The 23,003-nt window shown below is 38.2% G+C and overlaps 1 protein-coding gene and 1 pseudogene across 2 annotated transcripts; both read left to right on the top strand.

Moving 5' to 3' along the window:
* The first annotated feature begins 11,602 nt into the window (after positions 1–11,602).
* Positions 11,603–15,905, top strand: LOC137725774 (pentatricopeptide repeat-containing protein At1g77360, mitochondrial-like). Of its 2 annotated transcripts, XR_011067542.1 has the most exons (3): positions 11,603–11,774; positions 12,558–14,163; positions 14,949–15,905. XR_011067542.1 is itself a non-coding variant. In XM_068464556.1 (2 exons), the coding sequence occupies exon 2, from the start codon at positions 12,591–12,593 to the stop codon at positions 14,034–14,036; it is 1,446 nt and encodes a 481-aa protein (XP_068320657.1). In that variant the 5' UTR covers positions 11,603–11,774; positions 12,558–12,590; the 3' UTR covers positions 14,037–14,939. The 2 variants fall into 2 exon arrangements, 1 of the variants encoding a protein (XP_068320657.1); XM_068464556.1 differs by lacking the exon at positions 14,949–15,905 and having other exon boundaries at positions 12,558–14,939.
* A 2,644-nt stretch (positions 15,906–18,549) lies between these two features.
* Positions 18,550–22,543, top strand: LOC137722887 (protein ACCELERATED CELL DEATH 6-like; annotated as a pseudogene).
* Positions 22,544–23,003: the final 460 nt, after the last annotated feature.

Raw genomic sequence — 23,003 nt, 5'->3', positions numbered from 1 at the left:
CAAAAACCTTGCTATGGTAAAACCTAAGGAATGGGGAAACCCCATAGACTAAGGAGAAAAGTAAGAAAAATATGCATAATGTCCAAAACGCTAGTCAAACTAGACGAAGGTAGTAAACTCAACGGAGTATGATCATCTCGGGATGGGTGCCTCATTAAAACCTAGTTAGGTAGCAAAAACCCAGTGGGTAAAATGCTCCTAATCGTAGGGAAAGAGTACATTAAGATCATGTGAGTATGCTTCAAGATACTCCCCCTGAGTTAGACATAACTTCTAAATAAGAGAACTACAAGTGATTCAACTCATATAATTTATGCATACCGATTCATTGGATGAGCTTCCGAAATGTAGATTTGGGCAATGACTTGGTGAAGAGATCGGCCAAGTTGTCTTGGGAATAGATTGCATGACTTCAATCTCCTGATGCTTTACTGATGTAGATGTAGGCACAATATGTCTTGGCGTTGACTTCGTTGATGTATCATGGCTTGGTTGGGTTGATACATGTGGCATAATCTTCATGGATCGTTGTCGGGACTCAACGATGTATGAAAACACAGCAAGTACTTCGAAATTCTCAACAAGAACTCCTAACCATGTCTCACTTGTGGCGTAGTGAAGTGAGGTGAGTCTTGGAATGATTCGAAGACATAACCATTTAGGGATTTTGCTTTGTGCGAGTTTGATAAGTAACCAGCGTCATCATAACAAACAAGGCAAGCATCATTTTGAGGATCAGAGGGGTTGGATCCGCTGAGATGCATTGGTATTTGCCCATGTAGTACCTTCAGGGTACGTCTTTAATACCAAATCAATGGTTGCGTGTAGGCGCGGTACTGCATCTTTACCAAGATCAACAGCGAAGGAGATGTCCTATCTAAATACAACGAGCTAAGTACAATGACGCGCAAAATTGAACTTTAGATATGAAATTTCGGATTCCATAACCTCTTCAGGGTCTCATGTGCATATAATGTATGGACGATCAAAGGTATACTCCAAAGTAACACATTCGGGGTGTAGTTCGACTAGTAGACCAAAATACCGTTAGAACAATGCTTGAACTTCAGGTCAAAGTATATACGAGTTTTCCCAAGATCCTTCATCTCAAATTCCATCTTTAGGTGCGAGGCAGTTTTCCCAAGCTCTTCCGGAGTCTTAGTGAGATCCGTGTCAACGACATAAACTGTAACTCTAGCAATTTGGAATAAGACTTCATAGCTTAACAAGCAAGGGCATAATTCATCCTGACTGATCAATAATCACGTAGACGGGTATACCACATTCGTCAGAATTTTCAATCCATAAGTGAATGCCTCAAAATGAGTTACGAGGGTGTTCCGTGGTTTTGGAACTATTTGAACCAATCCATGTAATTCTTTAGAAACTTACATTTAAATCTCCTTGTCTATATCCCCATGGAGAAAACACTAACCACATTTCATAATGTTGCTATTAATCACATGACGTTTGAGAGAAACCTTGCGTCGTAAGGCGTGCATTATATTGCACTATTTCATTCATCTCGTAACGTTTCCTTTCCCACTTGTAACACAATAAGGTTACCTTGGGTAGTGTAGGAAGGACAGGTCCAATACACACTTTGGTAAGGAATTTAACCTGGATTGTAACTTCAGTTGTCCAATCAGTTCTACGTTGTCACTTAATCAACGGAACATGGTTCGATATCGTCGCTTTTCATTTATGTCGGTAGCTACCATATAAGTGAAAACATCATCGATGATAATCTCATTTCAATTCCATACAGCTCATCCAAACTAGTATACTGGACCAAGAACTTTAAATCTCGGGAGAAATTCGGATTAATCTCATGAGATGGAAATGATTTGAGACAACAATTGAGTTTAGATTCAGTGTTGTGCAGTGTCTTCCTCTTCCAGGGAAGTAAATCATAAGAACTGAGTGATCTGTCGTCTTCAGGCCAAGACAGATTGATTGGTTATCCGCCGATGTACCAGACTGTCCAACATAGGCGTCCAAACTGTCCAACGGGTGCGGCACACCTTCCAAGGATGTTGACTCGACGTCAGTTAAGTACGTCTATCCTTGCAGGCATGTTTGTAGCTGGTATATGATCTTGTTACTTTAGCTAGAACAGAGGAATGCATCTGGAGCAACATTCTGAAATCTAGAATCATCGTACTTACTTATCATACATGTGCGGTACGGGGATCAAGATGAGACAGAGTGGGTAACGTCCATGCAAATTCGCGTTGTTCTACAGGATCGTTGACGTTCTTATCTCCCCCTAATGGCGGGAATACTGTCTCATTAAAGTGATTACCCGCAAATGAGCGGTAAAGTTATCGTATGCAAGGGCTCTAAGAGAGCTAGTGTGATGGAGAATCATGATCGACAAAAGATACACATCCTTCTTTGAGGACCCATAGTGGTACGTTGCGACGACGCAACTTGGCACATGGAATGCACACCCAAATGCGTAAATATGAAAATCGTCAAGTTCGTACCTAGTCACCAACTGTAACGTCATATAGGTTGGGTGGCAATGGGCCTCAAGGCAGACCAACATAACTGCGTACAAGATTGCATAGCCCTAGGCAAAAACCGAAAACTTGATACTTTTACCAAAATTTGGGCGATCATTTAAATTGCGTTGTATGATCGCTAGGCGAGGCTATTTAGGGTGAACATGGGAATTCGATGTTCAATTAGAAACCCAAAACGATATGCAATACTTTATCGAAAACCGTCGATATAAACTCTCCAACATTATCTAGTCTCCCGAACCTTAAGAGATAAGTAGGGTGGTGAACCCTTAATCGGCCATGAGGTTTAGCAGCAATGTGTGTGGACAAACATATGACTAGTTTGTCGATTCATTAACCAAAACCATAAGTATTTATATGGTCCGCATTTTGGTTGGATTAGTCCACATATATTCCCTTGAATCCATTGTGAAAAGAGAGTCGTTTCGTATCTTTGCGAGAGATGATTTAAAAAATCAATTTCCTTAATGAGCATGCTTGGCAAAGTGTGCTTGTAGGCACAATATCCTTACTTCAGATAAGGAGATGCGTTGTAGCATTATTGTTCGACCTAAATGTCCCAAAAAGTCGTGCCAAATCAAGTAAACTGCTCAATCACCAGGCTCCAGGTCAGCCACATGTGGTATTCCCAGTTAGGAGACAACCCATTGGCCCCAAATCAAAGCTTCAGGCTCATTCTTGGAGGTGATGCATAGATATTTCACTCTGTTTTCTTCAGTTGATTCATTTATGATCATTGTCATCTCGAATATCCTTAAAAACTCAACATTAGGGAGAATTTAAGGTCCCTTAAATGGTGGTGCAGTACCATTCATAAACGAGGAGCGTGCCAATGCTCTTAATCAGGTTGGATAGACCTGAAGTCATTGTTAGATATGTGATTTAGGTGTAAAGTTAGTGTGCGTAGTATGCATTCATCCAGACAACTAACTTTCTCACATTTCAACCTAATCACGTGTTCAATTGAATCGGTCACATGTAATAAGAAACATGATTCAATTAACTCACATTCGAGGACAATATTAATAAGATTATCAATAAATAAAACATACACCAAACTTGAATCCATGAACATGGAAAAATGTTCACAAAGTAAAAGGTTTACTAAAGGGATTCGGCCAACAAGGTCATCCATGTCAAAATTCGGCTCTTCCAATGGTGTTTGGTGGAGCAAAAATATTCCCACATATTGACTAATAGAATGTACTCCTTAACAACATTGGTAGGGGCACGAACATGTGTATAACCAATGATCTATTCCATCAAGATGGAAGAAGATTCTGCAAGGTTAAAGTTTGCAAATATTATCCCTTATTTTTAAAGTTTTAGGTCTTAGGTGCCAAGGATCACACTTTGGGCATGATGCCACACCTTGGCAGGCCCTAATTATACCATATATTTATGGTAGTAATCAGATTTGAGAATGTGGTAAACTTCCGCTTTCTACACTACTGCTTCAGGGGCGAGTGAGAAACATGGAAGGACGAGAAAAATATTCTCCAGTCAAAATTTGATCGGATTTATAAACTTCAGAATTGTACTCATTCATGGACGTAATCATGGTGGGCTTCGGGCAATATGTCGCATGATCACACGGTCCATAAGAGCGAGCCCAAGAGCCATGGAATCTTTGTTCGGGAGGTATTTCCATTGATAATGCTTCAGACATAAGTCTTCGAATGAAGATCATGGCGGAGGCTTATTTAGCTCTTCCTTGCCATTGTTAGCTTCAATGGTTTCTCAAATTCTTGATAGTCAAGTGGAGATTCACATCTTGTACCCCACATAAAGTGGTTTTTATTAGAAATGTCCACACCAAGAAAATCGAACTTGTTACAGTTTGACAATCCACTGAATTGGAGGGAACAAGATTGTGATTAGTGTTATGGGAATGAATCAACCATAAGCATCAAAGTTAGAACATTTGAGTGCTAAGACATGGTTTTCATGAAAAACGTCGGGTTTTCATGGGTGTATTATTTTATGAAAACTTCGGGTTTCAAAGGCACTAAATTTGAAACTGCAAGTTCAATTTAGTTTTATGAACAATTAGTTCATAATGAAAGGTTCCTGTAAGACATACATAATGCAATATGCTTATTAAGTATAGTGGATTTGAGTTTCTTCGGGAACTCAAGTGTGAGCTTTGTTACTACGAAAGTATGTGACGGTTCAAAGTATAAAAATGAATTATTGAATCGTTAATGTCTAAAAAGTGATCTTCAGATCAATAATTTTGGATTCATTATCAGATTAATGGACTGCATGTCACTTTTAATTAATTCAATAGATTGAGACTATTCGGGGTCAATCATAGAAGCTAAATAATATTAAAATAATATTATTTGGTCGAAATAGCCCCAAAAATATTTGGGCTGGGTGCTGTGAGTAAGCAAGGCCCTAAGGCCATGGGGTGGACTTCAGGCCACGGGTCCAATTAAAAATAGGCCCAAAAGCCTTACGGGAGTGGGATGAACCCCAGCCGTAGCTGGGTTCTTTGTTTGGACCGAAAAAGGGGGGGGGGGGTAGGGGTCCCGGGCAGGCCCAGGAAAACTAGGCTGCAAGCTTTGTGCACGTGGGACAAGGCCCAGCCCCGTGGGGTGGCAGACGCGTTCTTGTGGGAGAGGACCCAGCCGACTGGGCTGGTGGAATTGGCTGCAGGCCGAGGCAACAGAGAGGTCCAGCAAGCATAAAGGCTTGCGGGCGCTGGTGTGGGCAGGGCTGCAGGCCCGTGGTGAAGGAACCCAGACCAGGCACACGGCCTGGTTGTATACACAGTACCACGGTGGTGCGGTGGGTGTGCCGCACCATGATTAAGTTCTCCTATTTCTTTCGAAATCCTCAAGGGTTTAGGAAACCCTAAATATGCTTCTAATTTAATTTTGTACTTTGACGCACATATTACACATAACAATTTAATTGTGCGATGCATGAAACAAATATATATATATATATATATATATATATATATATATTGAAAAATATATGAACATATACAATATATATATTGGAAGGAAAATGTAAACATTGGGGGGCTCATGCATCATAGGGAATGTTTTCATGCTTCGTGGACGTTTCAAATATCTTTCTTTATTTTAAGCGTACCTGATTAGCAGAAAACGACAAAAGACTTTGAATTTGTAAAAGATCCTTCTCGGAAAGCCAGAATTGTATCTCCAATGTGTTGTATCACATTCAACACATAAAAAATAAATTGAATTAATAGCATGTAAATCAATTTAATAAAATAGTAAATTAATCATAAAAAGAATGATTAAAACGTAATACTCTCCTGATTGAAGAATAAACTCTCTTTAGCGTAGCGTCAAGAGCGTGCTGATAACGTGTTGTAGGCATAATTTACTGAACAATTATGGAGGCCATAGAGAGTGAGAAAGGTGCGGCAATATTAGAGAGAAAGAGAGATATGCAATTATGGGTGTGTGTTATTACAACTCTTAATAGGTAATTTACTACTAATAGGAATGTAAGATACATTCTCATATCTACTAGGATTTACACAATCACATTTCTATTCTAAATATAACTGCAACAAAAATCAAATATTTTCTTTTTCTTTTTCTTTATCTTTATCTTTTTTTTCTTTTGTTTTCTTTTTCTTTCTTTTTTTTTTCCTTTTTTTTTTTTGAACAAACAATATTATTTCCTTTTTTTTTCTTTTTTTTTTCTTCTGTGAGAACACATGCAAGAATGGATCAATGGGTCACGTTTTCCGACGCAATGGAGGCGATGCGTTCGTGGTTTCAAAGAAATATGTGCAGCAACGACACACGTCGCTCGCTGTCCATTTCAAATTCAGAGAGGAGTAGTAATGACAACAGTCGCTTGCTAATCTATAGTTAGCAACGATGATAGTCACTCACTGGTCAACTGAGCACCAAACATAGCTGAGTCGCGGCAATGCTATCTCGCACAGCTAAGTTTCTTCCTATTTTCACGACATGGCTTTGGCGCCGAAGAGAATGCTTTTGGAATTGTGTATTATATGTCTATTCATCTCTCAAGGAGGAATTCATAAGATGATACAATCATATCAATAAGGAAAGAACTAAGAACTAATTTACATGAAATCATGCTAAATTAAGAATCCCAAGATAATAAGAATATACAAAAAGTCAACAAAATTAACCTTGATTAATTACTTTTTCACTCAATTAAGATTTCCTCCCGCAACCTTAGACCCCGACACATTGAAAAATCTCTCATAGCCAACATTAAAGGCTAGAATATCATCCTCCCCTAAAAAATAAGGGTAATGTTAGGGAGACCAAATTTCTAAACCAAATTTTGTAAACCAAATGATATGGATGGTTATGATTGAATTATTACTTAAGTTTTGATTACCGTGCTTATTTCATATTAGTGACACATCTTTTGGTTTGCAAATTTGGTTTAAAATTTTGATCACCCTACTAAAAAACCAAGAACTAAAAGAAAAAGAAACGAAGCAAGCCAAGATTTTTGTCACCTTTTTTTCAACTTCTCAAGGAAACAAAACAAAGCTAGTTGTGTTTTTTTCTTACTTTTCTTCACTTCTAATCTTCTTTTTGGGTTTGAATCATAATTACTTATCTTCTTTCTCTGCGATACCAGCCTTGAAAACCGAAACCATGAGGATCAATGCTACACACTTTACCATAAGGCTGGGAAGGAGACAGTTGGTAGCTTTGAATATTTTCAAAACTCTCATTTTTCAGCTTTTGACATTATATAGTTCGAAAGCATCTAATTCTTTGATGAAAATTGCATATTTAATAATCGTAGAGAACTTTGTAGTTGTTCTTTAACATTGTTTCTTGATTAAGCAACGTACCTATGTGCAGCTTACCATCTAGCTAGCCTGATGGTGAAGATTGTACAGAAAAAAGGCCAGAATATGGACTATCAATGAAGCAAATGAGTCTCATACAGTACTCACTTTGTAAACTGTACGAAAGAGAGAGAGAGAGAGAGAGAGAGATGAGAGAGAGAGATATGGAGAGGTTGAAGAAACAGAGGGAAGAAGATGAGAAAATAGATAGAGAGGGAGAGGCACTGAGTCGAACAAAATGGCCATATCAATGGGCCATGTACGACAACTGGGAACGCCTGAAACAATACTATAAGGGAAACTGGGAAGAGGTATTCAGTCCATTGACAACGAATGACGACACTGTACTTCACGTCGTAGCCTTTGCCGGGCTGAGCGACGTGCTTGAATTCTTGATTTCCCTTGTGACAACTGCGACCAACGACGACCCTCGGAATTTACGGAATGCCTTGGTGCTGGAGAATAGCCACGGGAAGTTCTGCTGGCTAACCATGCTCAAATTGAAACCTCATAATACTCATGGGAATAGGAAATGGTATAATCACATAACTAGTTTGATTGACTGTCTCAGCAGATGCCTTACCACTGTGAGAAAGTCTCAATTTGGCAGGAAATATTGACTCTTCAAAAATAACATGCCTTGATATAATGCATTTCTTAGACTGGATTATAACATATGATTCCCTTATACCCCATTGCATAGCCTACGAAGATACACATTTTGGACTTAAACTGCAATTTATGATTGTTATAAGGTTTTGTCCATGGAAACACAGCAGATCCAAAAATTCTTAAGGACTGTAACTCAGGCACCTTATTGTATAATAGCAAATAAGGAGAACTAAATGACAAAGTCTTACAGGGCATTTTATTAATTAAGAAGACTGCATGAGCATAGGCAAAGTACCAAAACTCACTACTTAAACCAGAAGCATTTAACAAAGTGGGAGCAGTGTCCACCACATGTTATGTTTCCTCTCAGAAATCCCATTCTGTTGAGGTGTGTAAGGACATGAAATAAGCTGCATAATACCTTTTGCAGCCAAAAATGATGTAAACCTCTTGCTAGTGTATTCACCTCCACCATCTATTTGCAAACCTTTAATTGTCATCCCAAATTGAGTGTGAATGAAAGCATAGAATTTGACAAAAATTGCATGCACATCATATTTGTTGCACATGGGAAATACCAAGTAAATCTTGTGTATTCATCTACAAAAAGTACATAGTATCGAAAACCTTCCACAGACTTTATAGGAGTTGGACCCCAAACATCAGTATGAACTTTCTCAAAAGGAACCAAACATCTGTCATTTCTAACAGGAAAAGGTATCCTAGACATTTTGCTTGTAATACAAGAAATACAAGTAGTACAAGTATCATCTAACTTGTGTAAAACCTTAGACTGTCTTAACATTGCAGCCATAGTATCATGTGCAGGGTGTCCCAATCTTTGATGCCAAATATCTGATTTCACCAGTTTTCCTAAGTAAGCTACTGAATCTCTTGTAACAAACTCTTGCCCTCTAGAAGCTTTAACAACTAGAATCTGAAATAACTCATCCAGTTTACTCTTTCCGTGATTCACCACCTCCCTTGTCCTCTTGTCCTGCACAAAAAACTCACACTCATCACATATAAACCAACTATTATTATCTGCACATAATTGTTTAATAGAGAGAAGACTTATGGTAATATTTGGAACATGAAGAACTTTACTAAGAATAAGTGAATGATTATGAGTGTGTATTGCAGTGGAACCAATATGTTGAATTAGGGGACTTAAACCATTATTAATGGTTATATTATCAGAACCGTGATAAGGACCCACTTGATTCATTGTAGTTATATATGCAGTCATGTGATGTGAAACACCCAAATCCACAATCCACGAGTCCTGAGGAAGAATTTAAGATGTTTGTTGTGCATTCATGGCAGACAAAGATGATGATGGTGGCTAACATTGAAATACGTAATTCCCTCGATGAAAACAGTCAAAAGCAAAGTGCCCCATTTATCCATATATATGGCATTCTACAATAAAACCAGTTGGTGCATTGCTTGTGTTTCAGTGAAAACAATTCACTACAGTATGTCCCTGTTTATTGCAAACCTGGCACTCAATTATAACATTTGTTTTGGCTTCTGTATTGTCTGACCATGATCCAATACCATTATGAACTTGTCTATAACCTGCAGAGTAATGACCATTTCCATTTTCAAACCTTCTTCCTCTCAAGTTAGTACCACCATTTCTATAATTGTTGTTGTTATTCCTGTATTGACCACCATTTCTAGACCTATAACCCTCATTGTAGTTCTGAGACTTGAACCCTTGCTGATGTCTAGAATTAGATTGTCCCACAAAACCATAACCATAAGACTATTTTTTATACCCTGCAGAAAATGTATTAGAACCAAATATTTGAGAGTTCATACCATTGTGAGAAAAATTATTAAATGCACCATGTGGCTGTCGAACAATAATACCCCTGTAGTAGCAGGTAGATGATCATGACTTTGAGAATTAGATGATGATGCACCATTTGAAAATACACTACCATACATGACAAACCAAACTAGCATTCTAACTAGATTGAGAACCTTGAACAAAAAGAGCAGTCCTATTTTGAGATAACAAATTCATTTATCATTCAATCTCCTTTTTAGTTCCAAGTAATTGTGCATGAAATTCCCTTAAAGTAATTGAAGATTCCCTTGCCAAGATAATAGTGCGAATAACACCATATTCCTTAGGCAAACCTACCAATCCAACAATGATAATATCATTGTCAGCGACTGTCTCTCCTTCAACCATCAACTGATCTCTAATATTCTTCAATCGCAACAAGTATTTATTAATGTTATATGTACCCTTTTGAATCGTATGCAACTCAGTTTTCAAATGATTGACTCTAGATTTCAAAATAGAAGCATAACGTTCAAGAAGATTCAACCATGCTTCAAAAGCAGTCCTACACCCCAAGACATATTCCATTGCCTCATCTTTTAATGTAGCAAGCAACAAACTAATAAGAGCCAAATCAATAGACTCCCCTTCAAGAAATGTTGTAGTAATCTCCTTAGTGATACCAGTTTTTGAACTCACCGCATACTTTGAAGGACACGCAATTGTACCATTAAAATGGCCAAACAATTTATACCTTTTAAGAACCGACTGAAACTGAAATGCCCATTTGGCAAAATTGTCATCTCTGAGTTTTATAGTCAACATACCCAACAAATTCTTAGTCTTGAATGAAGAAGACGCCATTAAAACAAACTCAACCAGTCACAAATCGTAATAAAGACACCAAAACAAGGAGACTGACACTCCATGAACACAATTTTCTTCCAAGATTCACAGAAAAAATACCCAAGGAGAATGAAACTCCAAATCACAACACAAATCTCACGCTTCTATTAAAGATACCCAAAAAAGGAGACTGACACTCCACAAACACAACTTTCTTCCAAGATTCACAGAAAAATACCCAAGGAGAATAAAACTCCAAATCACACTTCATCTTAGGAGAATGAAACTCCAAGATTCATAGAAAGAATTACACTTTCTTCTTTACATCGACAAGCCCTAGAGAATGATACTCCAAGGAAAGACTAATACTTGTCGAGGTCAACACATCAAGATTCGACCAAAAAACCCCAAATCTTCACTTCAATTAAATCCCAAAAGTAAATCAAAGACCACAACTCTAAGAAATAAGCATCAAACAAAAACAAGTCACCTGATTTACTGAAATTGCACCACCAAATCTCCAAACACCCACACAACACCGTTTCATATCACCAAACACCCAATCTTCAAGCAGCACCCAAACCAGCATAAGTCTTTACCAGAATCGAGAATGGCGACGAGCCAATTGTGACGATGATACCATATTAACATAGAAGAACTATGAACGACAATAGATGACAGAGTCAAAGAAGAAGAGAAGAAGAAGATTGAAAGAGAGAGAAGAGAGAGATTGTATTGACACTTTCAAAAACTATTACAATGTTTTTCTTCTTACTCAAATAACAGCCTTATCACTTCTTAAATAATCACAAGGGCTAATTACAACAATACCCTTCTACCTGTATTAACTAACTCATCTTCTAGATAATGTCACGTGACAATTATGTTATATAGGTTATTAGGTTTAACCAGTGAAAATTGAAGGGAATAAAAAAAAGCCGGTGCGGTTGGTGTGGTTAGTCGGTTTTTTATTCAAATGCCAGGCCCTAGTCCAATATAACCCAAGATCGACCATTTCTTGGGCACTCGCTCCTCTGCAGAACTCTCACTCTCTCCCTCCAGTTCTGGACAGCACCGTGAAGACCGAGGCGAACCCCTAAGCCAAGTGAGGACGACACGAGCTCGAATAAGGAGAGACAGTTGCCGAGGAGTTCTGGAGGTTAATTTCTTTCGTTTCCTCCATTTCTTTTGGGTTTAATTTTGTTTGGTTGGTAGGAGAACTAAGAAAAGATTGAATCTTTTGCATCTGTTATGTGCTTGCTGTAGTTTGTGATAAAACAAATTTGGCAATTTTTGGTAAAGGAAAAGGATTTTGGTTTCGTATCAATTGCAAACCTGGAAATTGGATACTATGGATTTTGGTTTAAGTTCGAGATTTTGGTCTCTATTGTTTTCCTACATTTTCTTAGTGAACATTGGATAAGTGCCGGAAGGGGTTTCCTTAGATCTTTGGGATGCTTTATATGTATCAGTGTGGGTGTTTGCGGTCCAAGTAATGTTATTTAAGCAAGCATGGTAGTATTTCTGTTATGGAATTTGGCCGTGACTGAATAGAATTGGTTGGTGGGTATTGGTATAAGTATGTTTGCTTCACCCCTCTCTCTCTTTAGAATTTCTATTTCCTTTGATTTATTTATTGGAAGATGTTAGAGCAAATCAAATTGCAGGAAATTTCAGGAAGTCTTATTATTTTTCTTAATTTATTTTCAATCTTCAAAAATTAAATTCGTTGGTCCTAATTTGTTAATGCATTCCCATTATTTGATGGGAATTGTTATTGGCACTCAAAAATCTCATTTTGCACTCCAAATTTTCTATAATTCGAAAGAAAAATACAGTTATAGGAGTGTAGAATGAGATTTTTGGACTGCTAATAATAGTTCCCTATTTGATTAGTTAAATGATGTTTGATTTCACTAAATTTAGATTTCAAATGATCCAGGTGACTTGATTTTTCAATCGGGTTCCCCAAAACATGGCCATAAGATTACAAAAATGTGGGGAAAGATTAGGTTTTGGGTTGATGAAATTGACCCGGAATTATTGTTCAACCGAACCCATGAGGGAATTTTCCGACCCAACAAAAAGACTTTGCAAAATTATGATGTCCTGCCCAACACTTGCTCTTGATACTGCCCTTGACCAAACCGGGATCCGAATTTCACCTGAAATGGTAGAGGAAGTTCTCACGAGATTCAACAATGCCGGTATGGTTGCATACCGGTTCTTTGAGTGGGCGGGGAAGCAGCAAAATTATACGCATAGTGTTAAGGCCTACCATGCTATGATTGAATCTTTGGCCAAGATCAGGCAGTACCAGATCATGTGGGAGCTTGTGAACTTGATGAGGTCGAAGAGGATGCAGAATATGGAGACGTTTGGAATCATTATGAGGAAGTATGCCAGGGCACAGAAAGTTGAGGAAGCACTTTATACGTTTAATGTTATGGAGAAGTATGATTGTGCCCCAAATTTAGCGGCGTTCAATGACCTGCTGAGTGCTCTGTGTAAGTCCAAGAATGTGAGGAAGGCTCAGGAGGTTTTTGATAAAATGAAGGATTGGTTTGAGCCAGACTCAAAGACCTATAGTATATTGATTAGTGGATGGGGGAAGGATCCGAATTTGCCTAAAGCGAGGGAGGTGTTCAGAGAAATGATTGATGCAGGTTGCAATCCTGATATAGTGACTTATGATATCATGGTTGATGTTCTTTGCAAGGCAGGGAGGGTGGATGAAGCCGTTGATATTGTTCGGGGCATGGATGATAGTGGTTGTACGCCGACGTCTTTTATTTATAGTGTTTTGGTGCATACGTATGGGGTTGAAAACAGGATTGAAGATGCTGTTGCTGCATTCTTGGAGATGGAAAGGAATGGAATAAGGGCTGATGTGGTTGTGTACAATGCCTTGATCGGTGCTTTTTGTAAGGCTAACAAGTTCAAGAACGTCTATAGGGTCTTAAACGATATGAATTCCAAAGGCGTTACTCCCAATTCAAGGACTTGCAATGTCATTTTAAATAGTTTGATTGATCGTGAAGAGACTGAGGAGGCATTTAGTGTCTTTCGCAAAATGATCAAAGGATGCGAACCAGATGCAGATACGTATACAATGATGATAAAGATGTTTTGTGAGAGAAATGAGTTGAAGATGGCTCATAAAGTCTGGAAGTACATGAAGTTGAAGCAGTTTGTCCCGAGCATGCACACATATTCAGTCCTTATAAATGGATATTGTGAGAAGGGAAATGTTTCAAAGGCTTGTGTCTTACTGGAAGAGATGGTAGAGAAGGGGATTCGGCCAGCAGGTGTGACTTTTGGGAGATTAAGGCAGTTGCTGATAAAAGAAGGAAGAGAAGATGTACTCAAATTTTTAAACGAAAAAGTTAATCTTCTTGTCAAGGAGCCTTTATTCAATTGAAGACTCAACACTATCAACTAAGAAAACTTGGACTGTTTGGTATTCTTAGTCCAACAGAACGAGTCCTGGAGTTCTAGTGCTATTGGTACTACATGCTAATTAGAGAAAGAGAAATCACCTTTTGCAGGTGAGGTTCTTTCTCATTTTACTTTTATGCCAAATTGTTGGTGAATTTTCATGTTGCAAATGTTTGTTGTTGAGAAACTATGGTCTTAGGGTTTAACGCAATTTCACAAATGTAATAATTAAAACATCATTACAGAAAACACATGCTTGTCTGGAATATTTTAGTTGACAACATGCAAACAGTAAAACTACACAAATTTGTACCTCCCACACACCTGTTGTTGTCATTTTGATCTTCTACAATTCATTTGATTCAATGGCCGGAAATTGAGATGAGTGTGTTAGAGGTAAAAAGGGGTGTGTGGATAGCACCATCCTTTATAAATATATATATGGAACACTAGCTTATCTAATTCGGCGAATAAACAGTGATGCACTGAAAACAGATGATTTCAAGCTCGATTGTTTGTTTCTAAATGAGTCAGATAAAATACTAACCATATTCTTGATAAGTCTATGTTCAGTTTCTGTGGATTGTAATTAGGAGCCTTTTCTATCATTTTTGCTGTACTAGTCATCGACATCATCAACGCCACCATCCTCGATCTCTCTCTCTCTCTCTCTCTCTCTGGCTTGAAATGCTAATTCAACAATTATTATGAGACCTCAGTCAACTGAAAATAGTTATGTTGTCTGTGATGTGGTTATCTTTACAATGACAATCTCAGAGTATCTGTGGGTTTGTTTTTCTTTCTGCTTGGTTTGTGCAACAAGTTGGAAATTATTAAGTGTTGCTTCTTGCATATATGGCGTGGTACAGCTTACACATTTTGCCCAATGATGCAGACTCATGTTCTTTGGTGTTCGTTTGATTTCTTTATGAGCATCTTCGCTTCGTATTAATCTATCGTTAAGAGTAACCATCTACTCTTTATGGTGGTGGCGTTTGTTGTTGTTGCTGCTGCTGGTGCTGTCATTCAGGATGTGCCTGTGAATGAAAATGAAAGCTCAGAATTCTTGAATTTGGATTCAGGATATAGTAAGATCTGAGGGCTATTTTTTTGTTTACTTTTACTACCCAAGTGGTGTTGTGTAAATGGCTGTTTATTAGTTTTCATGTTTAAGGTATGTTGGCAATTGGTGCATCTCTTTCTTATCAGTATTCGTATATACAAACAAATATTTTGTTTCCCTTTAATTTGCCTTTGGCTTTAATATTGCTAGGGGCGCAACAGAAAGGTTGCTCCTTTGTGGCCAAAGGTCACGGGTCGTGGAAACAGCCTCTTTGCAAAGTAAAGGTAAGGCTGCGTACGACAGACGTCCTCTCGAGCCTTGCAAAGTGGGGAGCCTTGTGATGAGTCAGTATTTTTTTTGCTTCAGTAATCAGTATTTTTTTTGGGATAGAGAGTAAGGAGTCATGTTTTGTGCTTACTTTAAAACTGTTCCTTCAGTTTTATCTCATTTTTTGCTTCTTTTGTATAATTCGATAATTTCTCTATCTGCTGCGTGTGTGTGGCTGTGGTATGCATGTCTCCAGTTTGTTCATAGAAGGAATTCTATGGTTGTGGTATTCGTGTATGGTTGGCTTTTTAATGATACTTTTAGTCACCCTTTCTTAATAAGCCTAATGATGGAATGTCATTTTGTGAAACAGTGCTTCATTTTAAGCTGTCGTTTACTGCGCCACGCTGATCATTGCCATTTGGCTGCTGCTGCTGCTTCATTATTGTTAGTATTTTTATTATTTCTGGTGGTGATCCGATGGTGTTCGTAAATGGTGAGCTTTTAGTGATTACTGTTTATGAAATTGGCCTGAGGGCTCAAAACATAAATTTTTATTTTTTTTTTAATTTTTTTTTTTTATGTTCTGGTTGACTATCCTATCGTATGAGTGACTGCCTCATTTGTTCGTTGTGTTGAGACGGCTAGTCTCTTTTTAACCTCTGGTGTTGTGGATGCGTTCTTGTTTTTGCAATGGAATTTGATGCCGCCGTCTTGCTGCTTGTTAGTGTGACAGTTTATGTTTCTTGTTGCCTCTAGGCACAGTAGGAGGAGTAACAGTGGTAGGTGCAAGCTGGTGTTTCAATACGGGAGGATTTAACCCGACTACTCTTTTAACTCAGTTTGGCATCTAATTGGACCGCAATTGCAATCGCATCATGCACAGTAGCAGGTTTAAGCAATACAAGACCAATATCAGGAGTGCGATTAGCCAAACACCTAAATTCGAAGATGTAATCCTTCAGAGTACCTGTATGATGCAGTTTGAAGAGTGTTTCTGCAGTGTCCTCAAACTCGAATGGCCCAAACTCCATGCATAAGGCTCGAGTGAACTCCTCCCAGGTCGGAGTAGTGCGCAAACAGTCTCTCCACTTAAACCACTGCAAGACTTCACCATCGAAATGGAAGGAAGCAGTAAGGACACGCTGCGCAGCGGGAGTGTTGTAGAAGGAGAAGAACTGCTCCTCCTTATAAATCCAAGCAAGCGGATCCTCGCCATCAACAAAACGAGGAAACTCAACTCGCTGAATCCATGGCGGTCATGGTGGGTGATCATTGCCAACACGAATCGGACTCCGAGGATGTGGATCTGGTGCAGTTGCACGATGATCGGAACATTCAGTAACCACGGGACCCGCAAGGCCACTACCGTCCGGCTGAAATTATAGTTCGCCACGGAATTGCTCGAAGTAGAGCTGCAATTTAGTGTCAAGAGTAGCAGACACCGCTTCGTCGACCAAGGAATGAAGAGAAACCATGGAAGCTTCTAGCGCACCAACACAGCCGTCCCTCGCAGAGAGACGATTGGTGGTAGTTGCACGGGGCGTGCACGGAAGTAAACCAGGATCAGAGGCTGATACCAATGATAGCACCAGAATCCGGCGAGGCTCAACCCTGACCTGCTTACAAGATCAGAAATTGCGGTGGAAGAAGAGAGAAGAAGAAGCTGAATATTTTTTGTAAAATTATTTTTAATTCCTTTCCAACCTTTAGAAGAGAGGGAACATATGGCTATGTAGTTAGCCCAATACACATTTGAAATGTGCCACATGGCAATAAAAGACAGAAATTGTAAACAAACTCTCCTACAGAATTACAAATAGCAAATAAACCCCTCAACTCAATCTCACTTATTACATTTTGGCCCAATTCCTAGTACTTGTGACCGAAGCAATCACAGGATCATAACACGGTGATTCAGGTTTGGTGCGTGGGCACCGGTGCACTGGTGGGCAGCAGACTCTACGGCAAACTGATGATTGGGTTATGGGTTTCTGATTGAAACTGATTTCAAAGAAATCTGGGCAGCAACGACACTCGTCGCTCGCTGTTCATTTCGAATTCAGAGAGGAGTAGTAATGACAACAGTTGCTTGCTAATCTATTGTCAGCAACGACGATAGTCGCTCGCTGGTCAACGGCGCATCAAACATAGTTGAGACACGGTAATGCTACCGCACACAGCTAAGTTTTTTCCTATTTTTACGACATGGCTTTGGCGTCAAGAAGAGAATGCTTTTGGAATTGTGTATTATATGTCTATTCATCTCTCAAGGAGGAATTCATAAGATGATACAATCATATCAATAAGGAAAGAACTAATTTACATGAAATCATGCTAAATTAAGAATTCCGAGATAATAAGAATGTACAAAAAGTCAACAAAATTAACCTCGATTAATTACTTTTTCATTCAATTAAGATTTCCTCCAGCAATCTTACACCCCGACACATTGAAAAATCTCTCGTGACCAACACTAAAGGCTAGAATATCATCCTCCCCTAAAAAAATAAGGGTAATGCTAGGGAGACTAAATTTCTAAACCAAATGATGTGGATGGTAATGATTGGATTATTACTTAAATTTTGATTATCGTGCTTATTTCATATTAATGACACATCTTTTAGTTTGCAAATTTAGTTTAAAAATTTGGTCTCCCTCTTAAAAACCAAGAACTCAAAGAAAAAGTAACGAAGCAAGCGAAGATTTTTGTCACCTTAACTTCTCAAGGAAACAAAGCAAAGCTAGTTATGTTTTTTTCTTACTTTTCTTCACTTCTAATCTTCTTTTTGGATTTGAATCATAATTACTTATCTTCTTTCTCTGCGATACTAGCCTTCAAAACCGAAACCATGTGGATCAATGCTAACACACTTTACCATAAGGCTGGGAAGAAGACAGCTGTTAACTTTGAATCTTTTCAAAACCCTCATTTTTCAGCTTTTGACATTATATAGTTTGAAAGCATCAATTTCTTAGATCAAAATTGCATATTTAATAATCGTAGAGAACTTTGCAGTTGTTCTTGAACTTTGTTTCTTGATTAAGCAACGTCTGAAATTATATAGTTTGAAAGCATCTAATTCTTTGATGAAAATTGCATATTTAATAATCGTAGTGAACTTTGAAGTTGTTCTTTAACTTTGTTTCTTGATTAAGCAACGTACCTATGTGCAGTTTACCATCTAGCTAGCCTGATGGTGACGATTGTACATAAAAAAGGCCATAATATGGACTATCAATGAAGCAAATGACTTACATGCAGTACTGTCACTTTGTAAACTGTACGAGAGAGAGAGAGAGAGAGAGAGAGAGAGAGAGAGAGAGAGAGAGAGAGAGAGAGAGAGAGATGGAAGAGAGAGATGAGAGGTTGAAGAAACAGAGAGAAAAAGATGAGAAAATAGAAGGAGAGGGAGTGGCACTGAGTCGAACAAAAGATCCATATCAATGGGCCATGTACGACAACTGGGAACGCCTGAAACAACACTATAAGGGAAACTGGGAAGAGGTATCCAGTCCATTGACAACGAACAAAGACACTGTACTTCACGTCGCAGCCTTTGCCGGGCGGAACGACGTGCTTGAATTCTTGATTTCCCTTGTGAGAACTGCGACCAACGACGACCCTCGGAATTTACGGAATGCCTTGGCGCTGCAGAATAGCCACGGGAACACCATCCTCCACGAGGTGGCGGCATCGGGAAACCTGAAAGCGGCAGTGCTGTTGGTAAGCCACGATACCAGCACTAGAGAGCTAATTGCTAGACGGGATGCTGGCCAAGACAATGAGTATGAGCCGGATGTTGAAGCTAGCTCTATACGTATTGTGGAGATCAAGAACAACTTAGGAGAAACGCCGTTCTACAGGGCAGCTTCTTACGGTCACACAAAGTTAGTCGACTATTTCAACAAACAAAATGCGAATATAGAGCACCACTTAACCAGAGACGTTGATCGCATGTCCGTTCTTCATATCGCTGTCATTAACCAACATTTTGGTCTCTCTCTCTCTCTCTCTCTCTCTCTCTCTCTCTTTCAACATTCAAAATAGCATTATTCATCGAAGTTAGATAATAATTAATATATATATAGTTGGGTTTGTTTGTATTGGGGGGCTCCTCCAAGGCGTATGTTATATAAGATTGAGCAAGTGTGTCATTTTTGTGTACTTTTGAAAGATGCCCCTCTTCTCTTTAAATTTTCAAAGAATGTAATTTAATTAGTAATAAGACATTCAGTAGTTTAAGTGAGTGTGATACCTAAATATAGGAATTAGGCAATTTGAGTTTAATACCTGTAACACTACGGTGACACCAGTGTGAGTTCAATATATTAGTCTCACACTCAAATTTTTCCATCCATTGTAAGAGTATGATTCTATATGAGTCCAATATAGTGGTATCACACTCACTTTTTCCAGCCCACTGTGGAAGGCATAAGAGACAAAACTGTAGAATCCAAAATGAAATTACCTCACGCACATTAGGGTAGTTTCTGACATATCTATTTTTATTTATATTTAAAAAACATGTAAATACAATTTTTTAATAAAAGAATAAAACATTAAATAACCAATTGACACACGGGTAGATGTGTGGCAAGAGGCTATCATAATATTTACTTTCGTAAAATCAGCTAAATTGCGATAATAAGTCATTCAGTTGTTTGATTAACATTCTTTCTTCTGTTCTGTTTCCACTTTTCATATATCATGCAGAAACTGCTGTTTGGTTACTGAAAAAGTACCCGTATCTTGCAAAAAGAAGGGAAGACGATGGTTTCACAAGCCTTCAATTGCTAGCCCAGATGCCATCTGCCTTCCAAGTTTACTATCGCAAAAGCTTATGGAAGATGCTTATTCATAAATGTACGTGTCTATACTATTATTTAAGAGAAGAGGAATTGTATACCACATCGATATAAACTCCCAATTATGCCCACCCCCCCCCCCCCCCCCCCCGCGCTTACATTAAATACAATAATGTGTATAGTAAATAACAATAATTAAAAACATAAAAAAAAAAAAAAAAAAAAACTCCATTTCTCTCTAATCTCTTTTTATGTTCTCCGTAGCTTCATTCCACATGCATATATAACATAGGACTTTAATCTAGCAGCTAGTATGTAATACTATGTACATGATATTCGGATTAAACAATTTCACAACACTTTAACTATACTAATTACCTGTACTCTAGTAAAAACAGTTGTTTTACTCATGCTAATGGAGTGCAAGAGTAGAATTTAGGATGAGATCATATTTCTGCTTCCTTTTCTATCTTCATTACATATATTATTCAGGCCTCTCTGAAGATGATAATGTTGATGGGGACGGTGATAGAGAGAGCAGATGGATTCCACAGTTTTCCACGGCTTGCTTGTCGAAGACGCTCTCAAGTAAATAAATCTCAAACCTCGAATATAATAAATCGAACATAATATATTATTGTCTTATGTTGTTTTGCTCCTATGAATTGTATGCTTTGTTCAATTCTTAATTATATAGACTAAATGATGAACATGCAAGAATAATCTGACCTTTACAAATCAAAGAAGATGAAGTTATAGTCGACTTTAATAATAAGTTTCTTCTCTCTGTTAGATACACACTACTCAATTAAACAATGTCTAATGAGAGTATTTTTCTGTGAGAGCAGTGACTACTATTTATATTGACAAACAATATATCCTTGCGATTCTCCTATTAGAATCTTTGTAGGAAACCAAGATTGCCTCCCATTTTTAATACAAGTGAGTAATGTACAATCAATTCCTAGTTTTAATCCTTTATTAACTAGGACAGTCAATTCCAATAACTCTTTTCTAAACAAAGTTAACTATATTGCTAATTTTAATCCTATATATGCATGATCAATCATACACAGGATGGCCTCGAGTGTTTTCGATCGTGAAGCAAATAAAAAAAGAAAAATCACTATCGGAGCTCACTCATCTGCTCGTAGAGAAAGACTATTCGTGGGTAGAAAGTAAGAAAACAGAGGAAGACAAGACAATTTCGTTGGTGTCCTTACAGAAAGATAGTGCTGCTATTGGTGGTGATGGAAGAGAAACAAAAAAATATACTATTTATAACTACACCCCACTGCTTATAGCAACTAGCACCGGAATATTACCTCTCGTGAAAAAGATGTTTGAGGAACATCCTCAGGCGGTTGAGGCGCACGATATCGACAATCAACAAAACATTTTGCATATGTCTATTAAGCACCGTCAGTTGCAGATATTTAGGCTTGTGAAGAGAAGCAGATCGATAACGTCGAGGTTAACTTCGAGGATTGACAGTGATGGAAATACCATATTGCATCGAGCTGCAGATATGACATATTACTCTCCAGACACTCAAAGTGTAAGTGGTCCTGCGTTGCAATTGCAAGAAGAATTACGTTGGATGGTGGTGAGTGACTCTGGCCTTAGTTATATTCTCTCCATCAAAAATTAAAATTAAAAATAAAAACATAATGAGCCTTCCTTTTATTCATATTGGAAACAAAAATATGACAGACTAAGAATTGAAATGGTTAATTCATACATTAATAGTTAGTTTTACGAATTTGTTGGTAGCGCGTGAGAAAGATAATGCCTCCTCATTACATCATGCACCGCAACAACATGGGTATGACAGCGGAGGAGCTCTTTAATAGTGAGCATGCAAAGCTTCTTCGGTCGGCACAAACATGGATAAGAGGCACTGCTCAGTCATGCTCGGCCGTGGCAGCTCTAGTGGCCACTGTGGTCTTTGCAGCCGCCTACACTGCTCCCGGGGGTTACAGTTCAGGCGGTGTTCCTGTTCTCCGTCATTCTCCTTTCTTCACTACCTTTATCATCACAGACGTTGTCTCACTCATCAGCTCATTGTCTTCTCTCGTCACGTTTCTCTCGATCTTGACATCTCCGTTTGAGTTCAAAAACTTCCATCAATCTCTTCCGCTCAGGCTGCATTTAGGATTTGCCTTTCTTTTCTTCTCGCTAGTGACGACCATGCTCGCCTTCACTGCTACAGCTGTGCTCTTGATTCATCTCAATGAGGGATTGACAAGCTCTGTCCTCTATGTTGCCGCCTTTCTTCCTGTGTCTGTATTTGGGCTCATACAGCTTCCTTTGTATGCGGGATTTTCTCATGCTTTGATGTTTCGATTTAAGAAAGTTAAGAAGTTTATAATTTCGTTTTTCCCTGTAAAGGAAATCCCCAATCAGTAAGGGTATTATTGAATGTTGATTTGTGTGTTGTAAGTCCAAACCAAAATAAATACCAATAATTACAAATTGGTGAGATAATGGACGATTGACTTCACAGCTTTTTTTAATATTTTTAGCTAAGCATGTTTTTTACCATTTACATATCTATGTAGCAGATATCTTTGATTTTGGGAGCTATTATTTATTTATTTATTGAAATGTATTCAACAACTAGAATTGTAATCTCTATTCAATAATCAGTGTGTGTTGTTTTCTCAAATAGTTGTTACTCCCCTTATTTCATTGTTCAATTTTTCTGAGAGTATTAATGAGAGGTGTGAAATATATAGCTTGTAAACTTATCACCTATATTTTTTTTAACAAACAATCTACACTAAGGGGTGGAAAAATAGGCTAAACCTC

This window comes from Pyrus communis, chromosome 2, assembly GCF_963583255.1.
Source record: "Pyrus communis chromosome 2, drPyrComm1.1, whole genome shotgun sequence".
Classification (NCBI taxonomy): Eukaryota; Viridiplantae; Streptophyta; class Magnoliopsida; order Rosales; family Rosaceae; genus Pyrus; species Pyrus communis.
This window is presented reverse-complemented; position numbering and strand designations above follow the sequence as displayed.